Below are 20,979 nucleotides of genomic sequence, written 5' to 3'. Positions count from 1 at the left end.
TAGTCAATTTTATTCAATAACATATTACATATATAATAAGAATAGATAATGAATTAATAAATGTTTATATAATTTAATAATAAAATATTATATTATATGTTATAATATTATTATATATAAAAAATATTATTATAGTAAATAATAATAAAACAATTCCGTGTAGACATGATTAAGTCTGGGCAAAGTTTTTCATTAACCTGTGCTAACCAAAATGAATTGGTGTCTCAGAAACCTGTTACACAATATCAGTGTACGCAGGTAATAAATAATGTGTGTGATCTGTCCTTTCAGCTGGTGCCTACGTGGCGCGGAAGATCGCTTCCGCTGTCCGTGGTACCGAACAAAACGATCAGCCTGTGCGCACGCTATGAAACGGGGCACAAGGTGGGTTCTGTTCGAGTCTTAAGGTGTTCAGATAGTGAGGTAGGAACGTATATTATAGTACCAAGTGATCACATCACGTGACCTGACAATGACGGTTGAACATTTGAACAACAGTAGGTTATGTATTTTTTATTATGTATTCCTCTCAAGGTTTCTTCCTTTACCGTCTAAGGGAGTTTTTCCTTGCCACTGCTGCCTGAGTCACCTCAGACTTGCTCATTGGGATACATACAAACACATTGTAAACTATGTAATATTAATCTTGAATTTTGTATTCTATTAATCTTTATATTATTCTTTATATTAACCTTTTGTTCTATGTTTATGTTCTGTAAAGCTGCTTTAAGACAATGTCAATTGTAAAAAGCGTTATATAAATAAACTTGAATTGAATTGAATTGAATGTAGGATGGAACAGTAAGCAGAGCAAGGATAGACATTATAGGTATCTGATGCATAAACATTGGTGGTCTCGAATTTTATAAGCATTTACATCTACAGTGCAGTTGTATTTGCTGTATTTAGGTGCAACAGGTTTCCAAGATGTCTTGGAATATAAAGCTGGAAATATATAGTTTACTTTTTCAAAAACGGTTGAATCAACAGAGTCATGGAAATACCACTGAAGTCATGAAATGGATAAATATGGTTCTTTTGGTATCCTGGTGAAATTATAGTATATGTACTGTAGTTCCCACTGCATATATTTTATTTGAAATCTACAACATTAGAGGAAAATTGACAATTACCTAGATCTTATCCCCTATTATTTTATCAGGAGAATCTTTTGCAAAGCCAGTCGGCATAAATGTTGTATGTATGTTGTCATTGGTCTATCACATTGAGTAACAGTGAAAATATCACATTTCTAATGTGGTTGTGTGTGTATTTCTGTGTGCGTGTTTTTGAGACACATCTGAGTCTGAGATGAGCAATAGATGTAAAATATTTAGGAACTCTGATGATAGTAAAAAGTAAAATTGACAGATAATGTGTTTTTGTTTCAGACAATAAGCAACAGAGTCAGAAGCGGTTAACAGCAGAGGGGATGTCATCTCCAGATGATGGTGTAGTGTGTGTGCCTCCCACAGACACTGCAATGCAGAAACATGGCTCGTGAGGTTAAAGGTCACGCTGGTTCTGGGTGCTAGAGAATAAAGCAACATTCCTTGTGTAACAAAACAACATTGTCCTCAACTTATGCAGACTCAGTTTCAAGTTGCATATTTGCACTTAAAGTGCTAACCATTTATTCCAGCAAAATAGCAGTCATTGTTTATGGTTATTAGTCAACACGCCTCGCTGCTCAGAGACCCTAATGGGAATCTACAATTCGTACTTTGGTCTATAGATAAAAGGAGAAAAAAACAGTGCTAGTATCAAATTCATGCAAATTTATGTTATATTCTACAAGTGCCCTACCAGAATGATCAAGGTCTGGGAATTTCCAAATTATATCTAAATTGTGTCAAATAAAATACAAACATTTTACATTTCACTTGTTAAAAATTCCTTAATTGGATTAAAAAAAAAGTAAAAGTAAAAATATGGTCAAACTGTTTGATATTGTGATGATACATTGTTACTTAATACTGATATATATTACTTTTGAACACATTCATGGGGAAAACAAACTTTATCAACCCGGTTTGCCTTGCGTGACTGATGGATGCTGTCAGTGCCTCTCTCTCTCTCTCTCTCTCTCTCTCTCTCTCTCTCTCTCTCTCTCTCTCTCTCTCTCTCTCTCTCTCTCAGCTGTAGAGTGTGAAGGTCTGTTCATCAACCTCTGACTCAGAGACTGTTCAGATCTGAAATTTTCCTATAGCTATAATATTTACATTGAATGACTTCTTAACAGTGCTGTTGTATTTATACACATTTCTTAGCATTTACAGTAAAGTCTGTTAAAAAGAGTACTGATGTAATTGTCTAATGCATCAAATTATATATTGGGTGAAAAAATAAATTTGTTTTAAATCAAAGTGTTTTGCTATTTTTTAAGTGTTTATATAGTAAGCTCAGGGTCTGATCATTTGTATGTGATACTTGCTGTTTAGTTTGTGGGAAAACAAAATAATTAGACTTATATATATATATATATATATATATATATATATATATATATATATATATATATATATATATATATATATATATAAAATCATAAATTTTATAACTTTATAGCTTTTCGATTTGCGTCACCATTCCAGAGAGGCAACAATATAAACAACATTCTTTTTCAAGCTTTTCTCTCGTCTTATTTAATTTCCCACCCAATTTACGCGCATGGTTGCTACGCAATACTATCAGCTTTCTTATCCAAAATAATAGATCTAAGATTCAACCAATGACTCAACGGGTGTGTATGAGTTTCAACCAATCGACGTTTGGAAGGCGGTACTTTTCAGAATACGGGTATGTAAAAATAACGTTCACCACTAGAGTTCCGAATAATTGCGACTTCCGGTTTATAGAGGAAGTTTTTATCCAGGAAAAAAGACGTGCGCTCAGACAAGAGTGTAAATGGCTCTTTTATCAGTGAAGGAGTTTTAATTTGTCCGTTTTATTTATATGTTTTTTTTATTGTTTATTAAATCGTGTATTTCTGTATATAGCAGTCTTTTCGCCCGCAAAGTGAGTACGAGGTAAAATATAAAAGCTGGAAGTGTATAATATTAAATTTATTAGCCTGTTAGCTTTAATGCTAAATAACGAAAACTTACAGACAATTAGAGAGAAAATGAGCGGTCTGTTTCTACATGTATTTACTTGTTTGTTTATTTTCTATATCGGCTTCTTTGTACTGCTTGTGTTGGCAACGTAGTTTAGGTTTTATTCCAAACATAATAATAAAAACAACAACAATATTATTATTATTGTTGTTGTTGTCGGAAGCAGCAGTAGATTAGCTACAAGTGGATGCAATGTAAACATTAATTATTTGTTATTTGTTCAGTACTGTGCAAAAGACTCAGGCAGGTGTGAAAAAAAATGCTGTAAACAAAGAATGCTTACAGAAATACAAATAATGAGTGTTTATTTCTGTCAATTTACAAACTGCAAAGTGAGCAAACAAAAGAAAAATCTAAATCAAATCAATATTTGGTGTTACTACCTTTTGCCTTGCACATATTCAGGGGTTTTTCAGGATTATAGTCAGGTGTATGATCAACCAATTATACCAAACAGGTGCTAATAATCATCGAGGTAACACGTAGGTTGAAACCCAGTCATGAACTGAAACTTAAACAGCTGTGCAGGAGGCTTAAACCTGGGTGAGGAACAGCCAAACTCTGCTACCAAGGTGAGGTTGTGAAAGACAGTTTAATGTCATGGCAAGATTGAGCACAGCAACAAGACACAAGGTAGTTATACTGCATCAACAAGGTCTCTCCCAGACAAAGATTTCAAAGTAGACTGGGGTTTCAAGATGTGCTGTTCAAGCTCTTTTGAAGAAGCACAAAGAAACGGGCAACATTGAGGATCGTAGACGAAGTGGTCGGCCAAGGAAACTTAGCGCAGCAGATGAAAGACACATCAAGCTTATTACCTTTCGAAATTGGAAGATGTCCAGCAGTGCCATCAGCTCAGAACTGGCAGGAACCAGTGGGACCCAGGTACACCCATCTACTGTCTGGAGAAGTCTGTCCGGAAGTGGTCTTCGTGGAAGAGTTGCAGCCAAAAAGCCATACCGCTGACGTGGGAACAGGGCCAAGCGACTCAAGTATGCATGAAAACATAGGAACTGGGGTGCAGAAAAATGGCAGCAGGTGCTCTGGACTGATGAGTCAAAGTTTGAAATATTTGGGCTGCAATTCTGCAAATGGAGTTGGAGATTTGGTCAGGATTAATGGTGTTCTCAATGCTGAGAAATACAGGCAGATACTTATCCATCATGCAATACCATCAGGGAGGCTTATGATTGGCCCCAAATTTATTCTGCAGCAGAACAACGACCCCAAACATACAGCCAAAGTCATTAAGAACTATCTTCAGTGTAAAGAAGAACAGGAAGTCCTGGAAGTGATGGCATGGCCCCCACAGAGCCCTGATCTCAACATCTTCCAGTGTGTCTGGGATTACATGAAGAGACAGAAGGATGTAAAAGAGCCTACATCCACAGGAGATCTGTGGTTAGTTCTCCAAGATGTTTGGAACAACCTACCAGCCGAGTTCCTTCAAAAACTGTGTGCAAGTGTACCTAGAAGAATTGCTGCTGATTTGAAGGCAAAGGCTGGTCACACCAAATATCGATTTGATTTAGATTTCTCTTTTGTTCATTCATTGCATTTTGTTCATTTATGAAAACAATTGTTTAACACCATTTTTGAAAACATTCTTTGTTTACAGCATTTTTTCAAACCTACCCGAAACTTTTGCACAGTACTGTATATCTGTAGTAGCATGTGTGTTAGTTGTATGTAATGCAAACAGTCTGGAAATCACTTTAAGAAGAGCTGTTTATATCACTGTGGTACTGAAAGAAAGCATACATGTCTGATAACCTTTTCTGATCATCTCTGCTTCTACAACTTAAGGAGTAATTAAGCTGTCAGCCACAATGCCTCATGAAAAAGGTCATCTCTCTCCTATGACTGACGGTGGAGTTGTTTCTGTGGACCACAGAAAAGCTCTGACAATCACACAGAGGGCAAAACTTGACAACTGTAAGGTACGCACTTTTTTTTGTAAAATGTTTTTCTCTTGGTTTGGAAGACTCATTTGCATCCAGAGGCACCTGACCAGCAAAAGTGAAGCTCCATTAATAAAACAGATAAAACAGAGCTAATACCTAAAAATAACTAAAGTCAAGCTTTGTACTGCTTCGTGCTAGTTACAGAATAGTTGAACTGCGATTAGTGCAATTTTTTTGATCAAGAAGAGTAATTTGTAGAAATGCACTAATATAAATGTTATATTTTTAAAGTAAATCCACGATCAAAACTCAGAGTTTCTTTTGAATCGAGTATCTGCAAGCATTTGTTTTGAAACATAATTATGGCAGGTGCCTTAAGACAATTTGTCATGTCAGTCAGTGTTGTACATGCTCATGCCACAAATTATGTCAAAACTCATCCATTACCGATCCAGTTTTTCAGGCTAGTATCAGATTGGTGCATCCCTGCTATCTGGATTTAAATAACAAGTGCACGAGTAAGTGCACAAGTGCAAGAGTAATGCACACGCAAGAAGAATTCTCTCTTGAGATTATTTAAATACACAGGATTTTTGCTTTATTGTTCCCCTCAAACATAGTTCTCCATGAATGCACTATATGCTACACAGTGACACAAGAAGAAGAAGAAGAAGATGATGATGATAAATACAGACAATAAATTATGGTGGAAGTATCCTCGATAGAGGAACCGTGGGTACAGAATGAGCAGCAGTATTGAAATCCAAAGTATGTCAGTTGTGTGAAATGAAATGTAATTATCTGACCATTAGACATTAGGTTGTTTGAGTCTTGTGGCCTGTAGGAACTAACTGTTCATGAATCTGTAGACCTAGACCAGATACTTTGTGGTGTTTGTCCAAATAGGAATGTTAACCTTAACTTCTTTTATGATGTTTTAAAAAAGCCATTATCAATATTAGTGACTTATTACCAATGGAAATGTTTGTTTTTGTTTGTCAGATTGGAAATCCACTGAAAATCCACGAGAGAAAAGTATCCTTCGATGAATATGCAGATGCGGACATGGCAAAACGTTGCAAAAAGCTCCACAAGGTGAGGAAGATAAAAAGGGAAGCTACACAAGCTGCATATTGTATTTTTTTTAGCTGTACTGCATCTGTAGCACTGCGAATACCCTTATAGGGCACTTAATTAAGTAAACTGCACTAATACTAGGTAAAGCCTCCATTTTCTTTCAAAACAGCCTCAGTTCTTCATAGCATGGATTCCACAAGATGTTGGAAACTTTCCTTTGAATTCTGGTCCATGTCGAGATGATTGTATCCAATAATTACTGCCGATATTTTAGGAGCACTTTTTATTCTGTGAATCTCCTGTTCTACCAAATCGCCAAATTTGTATCTGGTGACTGAGAAGATCACTGAAGTACACTGAACTCATTGTCACGTTCATGAATCCAGTTCGGAACGACTTTTCTGTTGTGACACGGTGCATGTTATGAAGAGATCCACATGCTCAGCAAAAATACCCAAATTGACTGTCGCATTTAAGTGACGACTGACCGTAATAACAGACTAAAGTGTGGCAAGAAATCATTGCCCTCACTATAACACCACCTCCACCAGCCTGGACTGTTGACACAAGACAGGTTGGGTCCATGGATTCATGCCGTTATGCCTTTTGAGATGCTTTTCACCTTACCACAATTTTACAGAGTGGTTATTTGAGATACTGCTGCCTTTCCTGTCTGGACATTCTCCTCCAACCTTTCTCACCATCAAGGTGTTTCTGGCCTCAAACCAATCTTTTGTTCTGTGTTCAAGAGATCACATTGGTATAGATAGTGCAAATATGGTGTTCCATGGTGTTAATTGTTCATCAGGTGGATGGCTTGAGGGAAGAAACTGTTCCTATATCTGGTTGTTCTGGAGCTCAGGGCTCTGTAGCGCCGACCAGATGGCAACAGTTCAAAGAGGGAGTGTGCTGGATGTGAGGGGTCCAAAGTGATTTTCTTTGCTCTTTTGCTCACTCTGGAGGAGTACAGGTCTTGGAGAGTGGGGAGAGTTGTGCCAATGATTCGCTCAGCAGTCCGGACTACCCTCTGTAGTCTTCTGAGATCGAATTTGGTGGCTGAGCTGAACCAAACAGTTACTGAGGTGCAGAGGATGGATTCGATGATGGCAGTGTAAAACTGTTTCAGCAAATCCTGTGTCAGGTTGAACTTCTTTAGCTGACGAAGGAAGTACAACCTCTGCTGAGCCTTTTTCACAATGGAGTCAATGTGAATGTCCCACTTCAGGTCCTGGGAGATTGTGGTTCCCAGGAATCTGAATGACTCCACTGCTGTGACAATGCTGTCCATGATGGTTAGTGGGGGAAGAGCAGGGGGGGTTTCTCCTGAAGTCCACTATCAACTCCACTGTCTTGAGCGTGTTCAGCTCCAGGTTGTTAAGGCTGCACTATCTATACCTCAATTGCACATTTCATACTTGCACTCTGTACATACATGCATACAGTTGGCTGATTTAGATAATCATCAGAACGAATGAATAGCACCTAATAAAGTGCTCAGTGAGTGTATGTTACAGCAGTCATTGAAGTTATTGTGATATATTTGCATTTGTTAGATCCATTGGACACAGCTGGCGGCCAATGGAGCGTCATCCGAGTCAGACCATCGCCATAATGGGAGACAAACTGATGAACAATACCAGAATGTTTCAGCGAAGTTGGACATTAAGAGGTAACAAACATGTTCTTACACCATATTTAAAAGCGGCCTTAATTATTTGCTACTCTGCAGAACGACTCAGCAGATGTATGTAGATTGTGGCAACCACACAAGAGTGCGGAGTTAATATTGTGGCTTGTATACTCGGTGCCTGTGAGCATAAATGAAGATGCTTGCAAAATGTGTCCGTTAACTAGTTGTGTGTTTATTAATGATGTATAATCTCAGTCAAGTTCACATCAGTTCCGTATTGTTACACTACAAAATGTGAAAAAGTCTGGGGACTTTTTGGGCGCAGGGGATTACTAAAGCTTCACGACAGAGCTTCGTAACCAGATCGAGTATTGTGAAGTTTGATTACAAAGTTATGACACACATGCACTTAAACACGCACCATTTCCTTTCACATAAATTGTTATGCTGAATTCTATGCCCTTTGGAACCAGTCACAGTGTCTTTGCTCTTATTATTGGTGTGTTTGTATCCCTTTGTGCAAGTTTTTTTTTAAACGGTTACTTTCAAGCCATGTACTAGCTCTTGTTAGATATTTTACAGTAGGCTAGAAAAAAGAAAAATACTAAAACTTAATGTTGTTTGTTGTTATTCATAGCTGTGAATATGAGAGCACTGTGTGTGTTATCTGTCTTAAACACATTGATGTCCAGTCATCATTTTTATGCTAGCTTTCTTTACCTCCTATTCCTGTTCATTTAAGGAGCTGTAGAGTGTGCACACACACACACACACACACACACACACACACACACACACACACGATCACTTATCATTAGCTCACCTTCTATCTCATATAGTCATGTGCCCATTGGCTGAGCAAGATAAACAGACTGCAGTGTTTGGCCGAGTAATTCATTTAATAAATATTTCTGTTTAGAGCATGATGCTGTAGAGCACATCTGAATGCGCAGTCACGTGCGTTTACTTATTTTAATTATTAACTGAAGGCAACTCATTGAGTAACTGAAGAGATTTTTTTGCTTCCCCAGACTTCCATAGGTTAAAAAAATGAGGGAATGCCAACGACAGCTCAGCTTGTTAAAAAAGGTTAAAGGATATTTTTTTTGTCACGTTTTTTGTATATCCATGATTTAGGGAAATGTTTATATATGTAAGTTATTACAAAAGTTATGAATACTTTGTGTGTTGAGATATAACTCTACTGTCATGATGTTTTTAACACCGGTTAATCTGTGCATTAAGACTTAACATTATACTTTATACATCTAGAATTGTGATTATATGTTAGACATTTTATACCTGTGCATGAAATATTCAGGCCTCACTTGCTGTTTTGTGCCCCAGTCCGGTAGGTCAGCATTTGTATATTTATATTCATTTCCTGTTGTTTTAGTCGACAGGCGAAAGTGATCTTGATGGACGTTCTCCAGACAGAAGAGGGACAGAGATACCTGAGTAGTTGTAAGAGTTGTGAGATGCACTCGTCTCTTAAAAAGGGATCCAGGGAGAGGTGGAGCGAGAGAAGACACTCAGTAGAGCACAGCACAACCAGAATGACATCTAATGCATCTAATGTACCTTCTAAGGACCAAACTAAGTTTTCACCTTCCAAACTCACCAGCTTTACATCTTCTAATTTGAATGATTCTGCACATGCTGAGGAAAATGTTATGCACCTTTCCAAAGAAGTCCAATCTCCACCAGCCAAAAAACGCAAAAGAATCAACAGTTCACTAAAGCAAACAAAACGTTCTGCATCCGACGTGGAAGGATCCTGTTCACTTAAAGAACGTGTCTCTGCCCCATGCAAAGAAAGTCAGAATCTGTTGCCTGAACACAAAGAATCACCTGACACCACAGAGGATGACTTGAATCCAGTTAAAGAAAGCCACTCCCCGAGGCCTACGTTTGTCAGCTTAATCACTGCCACACACACTTCATCAAAAGATAAGCAGCCAAGTGGCTTTCTCAGAACGGAATACCAAGACTCCGAAAGTGATGCAGTTCCCGCTCAGGTGAGGTGTCCTAATAATTTGTAACATAAAACACATTCTCTAAATGAAGGATTCTCAGATTTTCTTTTCCTGAAACAAATTCAGCGGTCGCTCTCGGCATAGATTTATTTTATGAGCATACACTCATGAAGCACGTTTTTAGGAACTCCTGCAATTTCATGCAATTATCTGATCAGCTAATTGTGCAGCTGCAGAGCAATGCACAAAATCATTCACATATGGCTCATCGGGTAACGATCAAAAATGTGAAATCTCTGTGATTTTGACTGTGGACTTATTGTTGATGACAGATGGGCTGGAATGAGAGTTACTATAACTGCTGTTCTCATGGGATTTTTGCACATGGGTCTTTAGGGTTTACTCAGAGTGGTGCAATAGAGAAAAAAAAACTTCCATTTCTGTGGACAAAAACACCTTGTTGAAGAGAGAGCCCACTACAGAACGGCCAGACTGGTTGGAGCTGGTCGAAAGGCTGTAGTATCTCAGATGCACCTGTAAATGTGTACATACAATTTTGTCTATACTGTATATGTCATTCTGTTACACTGTGGAGCTTCTGTCACTAAAACAAATTCCTCACATGTGAAAACATGCCTGGCAATAAAGCTGATTCTTATTCTGATAACCACTCTGTGGACTGCACAGCATTTCAAAGCCTGATGCAGGTGGACACCAACAGCAGACGGTCTACATCAGGTTCCACTTCTGTCAGCCTAGATCAGAAAGCCGAGGCTGCAGTGGGCACAAACTCAACAAAATTGGGTTTGTTATTACCAATCAGTGCTTGAATGCCTCCCTCCTGTAGGGCGCTTCGTCCCCGTCAGAGATCCGTCCTTCAGGATGATGTTGTCCTTGTGATCAGTGTGTAGAGGATGGGACTGAGAACACATTCCTGTGGGGTGCCAGTGTTTGTTGTGATGGTGGCTGAGGTTCTATGTTTAATCCTGACTCACTGCGGTCTGCCAGTCAGGAAGCCCAGAAGCCAGCCGCAGCGTGATGGGTGTAGTTTTAGCGTAGAAGGTTTGTGTGTGAGTTTACAGGGGATGAACTGTAGTCAATAAAGAGCATCATGATGTGTAGGTGTCTTTTATCTTCCGGAAAATATGGAGGGCAGCAGCAATGCATCTGAGGTAGACCTGTTGGGCCGGTATGCGTACGTCAGGTGGTCCAATATGTCCTATATGCTGCTCTAAATATAGGCCAGCACCACTCTCTCAAAACCTTACGATGATTGGTGCTATTGGTCTGTAATCGTTCTGGCCGGTTGGGAGGCTCTTCTTGGGAAGGGTGTTGTGGTCTTGAAGCAGGCTGGTACGGTGCTCTGACTGAGGGAGAGGTTGACGATGGAAGTGAGTACATCAGCCAGCTCTGTAGCACAAGCTCAGAGGTCCTGACCAGGGATATTTGAGCAATATTGCTGACCATGTGCATCTCTTCAATTTACCCCAGTTCCCTATTAATGGCTATACTTTTTAGCATGATGATGCACTGTCACAAAGCAAAAGTCATCTCTGATTGGTTTCATGAACATGACAATGAGCTTGGTGTCGTTCAGTGATCTTTTAAATGCCTTGATCTGAATCCAGTTAACCGTGAGAACGTGGTAGAACGGGAAATTCACAGCATCAAAGTGCTAATAAAAAAAAAATGCTGTAATTGCACCATTTGTTTTCAAAAACCTTTGGAATGCAGGCCATGAATATCTGAGGCTGTTTTGAAAACATTGAGCAGGACCTGTACAGCGTTCCTAATAAAGTGCGCACGGAGTGTATCATCTAAACCTTCAGTTTTTTTTTTTTTTTTTTGGACTATTGATTGCAGCCAATTTAAAAGCCACTGCTCTGTAGAGTGTAAGCTAATCCATCCTCCTGGAGCTAAGAAGTGGTTCTCTGTCGTGGATGTTGTGGAGTCACAACTGAAGAAGAACTGTTTGGTTCTTCTTTTGCTTGAGCATACCTGATTCCATGAACTGGAACTGAGAGCTCCTGAAATAACTGTTCTTTGGTTAGTGACATATCAGTGACCGCACATTTGGAAGGGAGAGTAGGCACAGAGACATGTGGCTGAATCACTTTGTGTTTTATTCTCTGGTTGGATATTTTATGAAACCATAAATGACAAGCAAAGCAGCAGAAGTTAAATAATACTGTGTTCTGTGTGTATTCTCCAACAAGTTTTATCTAACAGCATTCAACACGCATCCAAAGTCCTCAGTTTGTGCATGGTTTAAATAGATTCACTGGTAAAGGCCAGATTTGCTTGATTTCATTTATTCAGATTGGTGCGTCAAGATCCTTAGTTTAGTCTAATTTTGTTCTGTTTCTCTAGAAATGTACTAGCAAAAATGAAGCACAGGAATGTGCAGAGGAAGAGGTAGATATTGATCAGGAGAGCGAAGAGGAAGTAGAGCCTCTACACCAGAATGGAGAAGTGGTAGATGAAGGGGGCGGAGCCAGACAAAGCGTCCTTTGCCTGTCCACAGGGGCATCTGAGTGTCAGTTGCCTGATGGAAAAGTCACACCCAAATCCAGTGAAACGGCAGGATCTGCAGATGAGCCGCTCCTTGATTCGGAGTTTGTGGAAGTCAGACGGGCCTCTAAACCACAAACAATTGAACCGAGTGAGTGAGATCCCAACAGCAGGCACAAATCTTTATAAAAAATTAATGAAGTTTTTATTAGATGCCTCTCTTTATATCTTCTGCAGACACCTCTTCGACTCCTTTTTTATTTAACAAATTTTTGCTAATCATTTTAATATAAACTGTGATGAGCAGAGATTTGTACGCATTCCAGCATTTTCAATGTTGCAGTATTCTGGATTACCGATTCTTCAATATCGTACACGTGTCGAGAGTGTTTCACCTTTCTTTTGTCTCTCAGTTGTTCTTTCCAGTGAGGAGGAAGAGGATGAGGAGGTTGGTGGGACATCACATCCCCAAGCACCAGAGGGAGACAAAGAACTAGCTATGGAGAGGAAAAAGATCCCAGATGCACATATTCAGCCCTGTGATTTGAACAGCCAGGTGGGCATTGCGGTCACACACCCTCTCAGAAATTAAGCAGAGAACAGCCAGATAGGGCTGTTCAATTTGATAGGGCTGTTCAATTTGATAGGGCTGTTCAATATTTTCTACATTAAATGTAACATGATTTTTTTTAAAGCTCTCTGAACATTTCCATCACATGAAGTCTCCCTTCACAAACTGTTTCCACAAGAGAAACCTACTTGTCTGACGAATGCAAAGAACCTGGTGCGAACTGGTTGGAACTGGTTGGAGTTGGCTGAAAGTGGCACTTTGCAGAATTCTTCACTCTATACTTGCCGTTATAGGAAACGTCTCTGTCAGATCTTTATCAGATTTCTGATCTTCAAACAGCTGTTTTAACCAAAATATATAAAAAAAATTTTTTTTTACTAACTACTAAATATTAAGTATTCATTTCTTAGTAAAACACATAATATATTTTAAACCCTCCAACCAGCATGATGTAAATGTGCAGAACAGCGTATTATTCTTGAGCAGTTCCACTCTCTGAAAAGTAGGTGGTGCCGCAGCACCTTCAGCTCTCCAACTCCCCACAAACATCGTGCCTTGGGTGTGGGATGTTAGGATCATGTGCCATGTTCTATTAAATCCCATATGTGTCCATCTTAAGAACTGGCTGTAATACTCTCTCATTCTCAAAACAAGGGCTGAGCCAATAATGTTTTAAATGCTCACATTGTTGAATAAAATCCTGCAGATTAAAGCAAATAAGTAAGTGCAAGGAACGACACTTTGTGGTTTACAGTCTTCCCGTACACAAATAGTAATACAAATGAAAGGCAGTATCTTTACAAAAGAGAGCAATTAGTTAACAGGCAGCTTGTTGGGATCCAGGATTTTATTGTATCTTAAAATAAACACCACAGACAATATTGTGCCAGCTACAAACATCAGTCACTTCAGGAATCTTTGTGACGTACATACAAACAAACTCCAGCGTGCGTGCAGAGATTGAGCTTCAGAGTAAAGAGTGCTCAAATGATTCGGTCCAGTGAGGAGACATCATCTGAAAAACGCCACTGGGGAATAAACTGGTGTTCTACTGGTGTACTAACTGAACAGGGACACAAGCTCAAATGTACCCCTTACTTCTAGGTCTCTGACTTATCTTGGATGTTTTTTTTTTTTTGTCCTTTCCTTTATTAGTTAGGAATCGTTTATTAAAGGTGTTCACATGCCTTTCATTGAAAAAGGGAATCACCCTAAATTGATCAATATACACGGTAATGGTTTGCTTCATTTTTGCTGTGTCCTGTTTAGGATTCCATCTTTGAGGCCTCTGCATTAAGTGGTTGTCCGATGGAGCTTCAGTTCTCTGCTCTCTACATGGGAAGTCTCAGTGCTGTGACTAATGGCCTTGTAAAGGTGTGACTAATAGCTGTACAACATTTTTCTACGTATATACAAATTAGCGCCGATTTAGTTCTGTATTTATGACTATTTATTTGCTTTATTTTAAAATGCTCTGTTCTCTCTTTTGTAGATCACAGATGATAAGATCACCATTTCATTTAAAGGTATATAAGGCGTTTGAGACACATTTCTCTACTCATATATTCCACAGCGTTTTGAAGAATTGGGCGTTGCAGGAGTTACACTGTGTCTCATTAAACTCTTCAATTATTTGTAAAAGTTTACATTTATTAGTGGAACCAATTTATGGAGCATGTTTGAGAGCTGTGGAAACTGGTGCAAGTTAAGATGTGTTATATCTTTTATGTTTCATTTCCTATGTAGATGCTTCAGGCTCTGAGGTAAAAGCTTCCCTGGCGACAGCACATGTACTCAAGTACAGTGTGTGGGATGGGCATTTGGTGCGGGACAGTCATTTAGCTAAAGAAAATGAAGTGCCGCCTTCATCTGTCCTTGTCTTATGGCTGGCTGAAGTTCAAGCACGACACCTGTCCGGCGACTTGTTTGTCTTTCAGCCAGGGACACACCCATGTGAGTCGGCCATACTGCTTAAAGATTGTTCCATGAAGAGTTTGGCATAGTATAAATTGTGTTTATACACTCCGCAGTTTGTTCATACACTCCACCCATGTTTTTTCTCTTTCCTGTCTTGCTCTCTGTGCTGAAGGTGAGGGTAGCACATGTGTCATGCTCTGTGTGTGTGAACCCTTGAATGGAGTACAGGGTGCTTTGCTGGCCTCTATAATGGATTTAGTAGGTCTCCGACATGGAAATACTGAGCTTCTGTCCTCGCTAACACACCCTGACTGTCTGAAGATTCTGCAGAACAGCGGAGACTCACACATCCTCCAACTGCTGCTTCCTAGGACAGTCACACATGCTGTCTCGCGTGAGTCCGGGACTGCACCAGCACCAGCTAGCACAACTACAACCTCGACTAAGGTGTGTGATGCGCCTGTGCCTTTTGTGGTATTGTTTATACAGGCAGCACCAAATAATTATATTACATTTTATCACATTTAGTACTTAAACTATTTATCACCTGATTTTGCATTTTCTCTCAGCTACATGGGAGATTTGACGTACGTTTAAAAAAAAAAAATATATATATATATATATTTATATTTTTGAAGGGTTATATACCTTTTTTTATTTTTAATAAAAGATTTTAAAACCAAAATCCACTATAAATGTTTCCCACCTTATGAAACATTAAAGAAAGCATTTTAGCAGAAGCCGCTAAAATCTTAATTGTGCAGATTAAACAAAAAATCAGTGCATTGTGTGCGTAGGTCCAGGATTCCGATGGTCAGCCAAACTCCAGCGTCTACACCTTGTGTCAAAGCAGAGGTCCGGGTGCTTACAGTGTGTCCTTGGTGCATAAACCCGGAACAGATTGGACTCCATACCGGCACTGTGGTCCTGCACGAAGGTACACAGTCCAACTGTAACCACCTTTAGTTAAACATACCACAGAGTCAATGTCTGCTACTTTATCATTAGTCAAGTTTTCAGTCTTGGATTTTAGAGCCCATTGCTGTACCACTATATCAGGGGTGTCAAACTCTGGCCCGCAGGCCAAATTTGGCCCACGGTGTAATTATATTTGGCCCGTGAGATCATATCAGATGTGCATTACAGCTGGCTAGCCGCATGCTCCGCTAATACTACAAATACGTATTGACGCGTAGTCACGAACAGCAAGCGCCCGTCATTCTCTGTTGACAGTTGTTAAAGGCAGGGTCTCAGATTTTTGAGAAATGCTTCAGAAAACTGAGTCGGGGCGGGGCTTAATAGGCGGCTGAGAGAGTGTTCAGTGCGCATGTGTGACATTAGCAGAAAGTGGTTTTAGCATTGACATGGAGGATAAAAACAAAGAAAGGGACCGAAGAAAGACTTACGATAAGGCAAGAAGTAGGACGTGTTAATATAGGATCAGCTTTCCAGCACTGGAGAGAACTGAAGGAGCAGGTAGTTGGCCACATATTCACAGGTTGGAGTTTCCCGAGTCAATAACTCCTGAGCTAAACGCTGTTACTACACAAATAACACCTCTTTTCTATCGTAGTAATGTAGGGAGGCATCTACAACCGCGTTCAGGAGTTATTGACTCGGGAAAGAACTCAGGAGTTGTTCCAAATCCTGTGTTTAAGCAAAACTAAAGTTTGTTTCCATATGAAAAAGGTTGAACATTACATATCAGTTAATTTTTCAATAAATATTCCAGTTTGGTCCGTGAGTTTCTCAGTTTTATATTTTGGCCCACTGTGAATTTGAGTTTGACACCCCTGCACTATATCATGATGAAGGAAGTATGTAACGTGAAATTGTTTATTTAGACCAGCGGTGTCCAATCTTATCCGGAAAGGGCCGGTGTGGGTGCAGGTTTTCATTCCAACCCAGCAGAAGCCACACCAGAGTCTACTAAAAGCCAAGAACAGGTGGAATCATGTGTGGCTTCTGCTGGGTTGGAATGAAAACCTGCACCCACATCGGCCCTTTGTGGATAAGATCGGACACCACTGACTTAAACCGTAAACCATGTTTGTAAGTGTGGCAAGCCATGCTCCTGATTTTTCAGAGAATATGGAGTAGATGTTTCTTTAAACATTGAGCCGGTTGATTCTATCTTATTTCAGGTTGATCCAGTTTCCTCCACCACCGTCCAAAGGAGCCATAACTGTGACAACTGAGGACCTGGAGTGCTTAGATAGCGGAGAGTTCCTCAACGATGTCATCATCGATTTCTACCTCAAGTAAGATGCTGCATTCACATCACCGCTTGGACTCAAACGCACTGCTAATTGTAATACACATTTAAATTGTGAAAATGTCCTGTATAATATAACTAATAACAACCTGTGTTAATAAATCATTGTAAAGCTCAGTGCACAATTTTGAATCTCGTTTAGACCCAGATTGAACGTGAAAAAAATAAATGCCTCCCATACGTGTACAGTTCGTCTTTAAAATAGCCTCCCATAATCATTTAAAAGCTTTTATGCTATGGCCTTAATGTTAAAATAGCTCCAAATCCAAAATTAGGTGCTTGATCTTTTACAAAAAACATCAGCAGCACTTGGTGCTTGATTAGTGGCATTAGGTGTGAATGTTATATTTGCAAGTGAGTAGATCTCCAGGAGAACTCACAAACAGCGGCGAGATCAGAAAAGCAGCTATCAGAAGACCTCAACATGAAATTGGTAAAGTTTCATAAAGCCGGAGAGGGTCATAAAAAAGCATTTAGGGAAACAAGTACCGACTGTGAAGACCATAATACAGAAATGGAAGAAACATAAGACTCCCCCTAGGTATGGAAGACCAAGACAAATAACCGAAAGAGCTGCTAGGAAACATGCATGAGAGCTACGAAAAAATCCAAAACAAACAGCAGGGGACCTGGAAAAAGTTCTTAGAGGCAAGTGGAGTAAAAGCCCACCTCTGTACAGTCGAGCACAGTCTACACAAGTCTGAAATTTTGGGAGAAAGCAGCACACTTGGAATATGCTAAAGAGTATGCGAACAAACCAAATAAGTTTTGGAATAAGATTAGATTGTGGTATAATTTTCCATTATTTCACTACCACTTTTTATACAATCCTGGACCATTTTTGTTACTCTTGTTGATGAAGGTTGAACAAATGCACATTTATAAAAAACTGATTGTGTTATTTTGTTTTGTTTTGTTTTGTTTTCTCTTCAAAGTAAGGGGATGTAAACTTTTGCACTCATCTATACACGTTTGTGTATGTTGCAGGTATCTGCTGGTACAGAAGGCACCTCGTGCGTCAGTGAGCAGATGTCACATTTTTAGTAGCTTCTTTTACAAGCAGCTCACACGGCGTGACAACGCTAATGAAGACAGCACCAGCACACCGTAAGTGGGAGAAGAAGTTGGTGGAAAGGGCAGAAAACCACAAAAACTTGAACTGGATTACAGCGTTCAGAAAAGTACTGAGTAACACAAAATATATTTTCATTACTTGACCAGTCAGACTGCAGCTTATAAGAACTAGAACACTCCGTGATGATGATGTTATTATGCTGTATTTTATGAGTGAATGCAGCCCAAGCTATTTTTTTATGGTAATAAGCCAGATGATTCAGTGCGTTTGTGTGTATCTGCATGCAGAATTGTGTTTGTGTGTGTTTTAGAGCCCAGCTCAGGAGGCACCAGCGGGTAAGGACATGGACACGTCATGTGGACATATTCGAGAAGGACTTCCTGTTTGTGCCTGTCAATCAAGAGTGAGTAATATTCTACGTAGATATTAAAGGATCATGCACAGCTTCTTTTGCTTGCATGAGATTTCGGTCTATTTGTATTAGATTAGCTGTAATATCATAGATAATTTGCTGACTTTTGTCCTGTTTGATATCGTAGAGCTCACTGGTACCTAGTAGTTGTGTGTTTCCCCGGACTGGATGAGCCACAGTACGTGGATAGAGCAGGCCATGTCTCAGATCATGATGGGACTGAAAACTCCAGTGATTCCAACGTTCAGAGTGAATCTCAGCATGGTGATGGAGACACAAATTCAGGTTCATTCTGAATGAATGATATTTATTAAGTATTATCTTTGTTTTCTTTTGGTTTATTACTGTACATTTAATGGCAAACGTTTTCCTTTTTCACCATAGATGAAAACTCTTCAAGGTCTGTTTCTGCTCCTGGTCCACCAGTAAGTGCCTGAAATATTTAATACAACAGTATGTCATGTTTTCCTACTGTATAATATGTGCGTGTTGATATGCTGAACACTTTCACCATACACCTTTAGACCTGCACAGAAAATACCTGTCAACGACAGACTGTCTGTAAGAGGTATGTGAGACTTTGTGTTTTTTTTTTTTAAACCATAAGTTTTGACATGGTGCAGCTAAGTGGAGGTCCATGTTTACTATACATTAATGTTAAATACTTGTGGCTTATATTTTTGTTTGTCGAAGAATTAAACAAGATAACTCAAATAAATAAAAGCATAAGTATTTTTCTTCGATTATGCAGATTATTCACCGTACCCGTCTCGTACCCAGTGAATTAGTTGCTACTTTAGCAGTGATAAGATGGAGAATTTAACATTGCTTTAGAATAAAATGTATCAATACAGGTAATAAATGTGTCACTGTGAAATTTCTGCAGACCCTGCATTCTCATTATGGACTCTCTGAAGCTGTCTGTTCACGAGCGCATCTTCAAGCTCCTGCGAGAGTAAGTGTCTATCATCGTCTGATTAGCCGGTTCACTTTTTTTTTTCTCATGAAACAAAAGGACTTGGTATTGCATCTCTATTTAAATAATTAACACAACTATTCTAAACTAGTGTGCTATTCTTACTGAGCACTTGTTCATCTGCTCATTCATGCAATTGTGTATGATATCATGCAGATAAGATAAGTAGCTTCAGGTTAATGTCAGGTGATGTAATCAGCCATCAGAACGGGGAGGAAGGAATTCCATCCAATTTCACATCTTCTAATGGCTGCTTCCAGCATGATGATGCACCTTATCATATCAAAGCAAAAATCGTCTGAGACTGGTCTCATGAACGTCACAATGAGTTCAGTGATCTTTGGGATGTGGTAGAACAGGAGATTCACAGCATGAAAGTGCAGCTGAACGATCTGCAGGAATTTTATGACGCAATCATCTAAACATGGACCAGAATCTCACAGGAATTTTCCTAACATGGAATGAATGCCATGAAGAATTTGTTTTGAGAGCAAGGTGATGCTTTATGTAGTATTAGTGTAGCATTGCTAGTAAAGTGCTCTGTGATTTATATATTCTGTTTACTAAGAATGGCAGATAGCAGTAGCTAATAACTCTAGGGTCAAGGGTTTTGACTGCCTCTATTATCTAAATATCAAGAAAAAGTGGGATAAAGTTAGACAGTTTTTTTGTGACTGAATTTATACTAAAAAGGATCAATACAGTAAAGAACCTAGAACTAAACCCTGTGGTACTCCTGAGTGAATTGAATATGAATTGTTAAGACCTATTCAACATTTTGGTAAGTTCCACACTGCTTAGGCTAAATTACCTCAAAGCTTTAAAAAAATGTTAGTGTTCAGAACCTCTGTGCTAGAGATTTGTGTTTGAGAATTAAAAACATGTATATTTTTTTCATACTTTTTTTCCCTATTTGTGTGTTTAGGTATCTGCAGGCGGAGTGGGAGGTAAAAAGAGGCGGACATCGAGACTTTAGTGCAGAGTGGATGGTGGGATCCCACTGCAGAGTTCCCCTGCAGGACAACAGTAGTGACTGTGGTCTTTATTTACTGCAGTATGCGGAAAGCTTTTTACAGGTAAACACACATTTTAATTACATAGACATTTGCTCATCTGTTGTTCCTTGGTTAATGAACAGGAGCAAATAAATGTACTGTACATGGGTTTTCTACTTTTGCAGGATCCTGTAGTGCACTTTGACCTTCCACTGAAGCTGGAGTCTTGGTTTCCACGACAGAAAGTACGTAAGAAGCGTGAGGAGATTCGAGATCTTGTGCTGCACCTGTACCGATTTCAGCAAGGCTCTCTGGGAAACTACAGCTCAGATGATGGAAAAGAAATAGGAATATAAAATAGTAACATGGAGCATTAAGGACAATTATGTTTTTTTATTTTATTTATCACAAATCATTTCATTTTTTAGGCCTTCTGTGTTTTTATGCTTTTGTACACCTGAGTGGCAAAACCGTAATAAATTTTACATCATGATGTGAAATATCGTCTTGTTTACTCACAAACACCTTGTAAATTGTAAAGGAT

General features: G+C 39.2%; 1 protein-coding gene and 1 long non-coding RNA gene across 4 annotated transcripts in view; both read left to right on the top strand.

Moving 5' to 3' along the window:
• The window catches only part of LOC125141529, a 2,698-nt gene extending 332 nt beyond the window's left edge, over positions 1 to 2,366 (top strand). Inside the window, exons 2-3 of the long non-coding RNA XR_007140937.1 lie at positions 292 to 384; positions 1,392 to 2,366. This is a non-coding gene — a long non-coding RNA (uncharacterized LOC125141529). The remainder of the gene's footprint in view (positions 1 to 291; positions 385 to 1,391) is intronic.
• Positions 2,367 to 2,856: 490 nt separating this feature from the next.
• senp7 (SUMO specific peptidase 7) lies at positions 2,857 to 20,928 on the top strand. Of its 3 annotated transcripts, none has more exons than XM_047815230.1 (21): positions 2,857 to 3,029; positions 4,923 to 5,056; positions 6,023 to 6,115; positions 7,651 to 7,766; positions 9,124 to 9,745; positions 12,074 to 12,365; positions 12,628 to 12,770; positions 14,055 to 14,159; positions 14,278 to 14,311; positions 14,532 to 14,738; positions 14,875 to 15,149; positions 15,500 to 15,639; positions 16,847 to 16,963; positions 17,965 to 18,084; positions 18,363 to 18,455; positions 18,592 to 18,749; positions 18,849 to 18,889; positions 18,989 to 19,032; positions 19,351 to 19,419; positions 20,366 to 20,516; positions 20,621 to 20,928. In XM_047815230.1, the coding sequence occupies exons 2-21, from the start codon at positions 4,946 to 4,948 to the stop codon at positions 20,789 to 20,791; spliced, it is 3,102 nt and encodes a 1,033-aa protein (XP_047671186.1). In that variant the 5' UTR covers positions 2,857 to 3,029; positions 4,923 to 4,945; the 3' UTR covers positions 20,792 to 20,928. The 3 variants fall into 3 exon arrangements, with proteins under 3 accessions (XP_047671186.1, XP_026999419.2, XP_047671187.1); XM_027143618.2 differs by having other exon boundaries at positions 2,860 to 3,018; XM_047815231.1 differs by lacking the exon at positions 2,857 to 3,029 and adding an exon at positions 3,624 to 3,688.
• The last annotated feature ends 51 nt before the right edge of the window (positions 20,929 to 20,979 follow it).

This window comes from Tachysurus fulvidraco, chromosome 6 (genome assembly GCF_022655615.1).
Source record: "Tachysurus fulvidraco isolate hzauxx_2018 chromosome 6, HZAU_PFXX_2.0, whole genome shotgun sequence".
In the NCBI taxonomy this organism is placed as follows: domain Eukaryota; kingdom Metazoa; phylum Chordata; class Actinopteri; order Siluriformes; family Bagridae; genus Tachysurus; species Tachysurus fulvidraco.
This window is presented reverse-complemented; position numbering and strand designations above follow the sequence as displayed.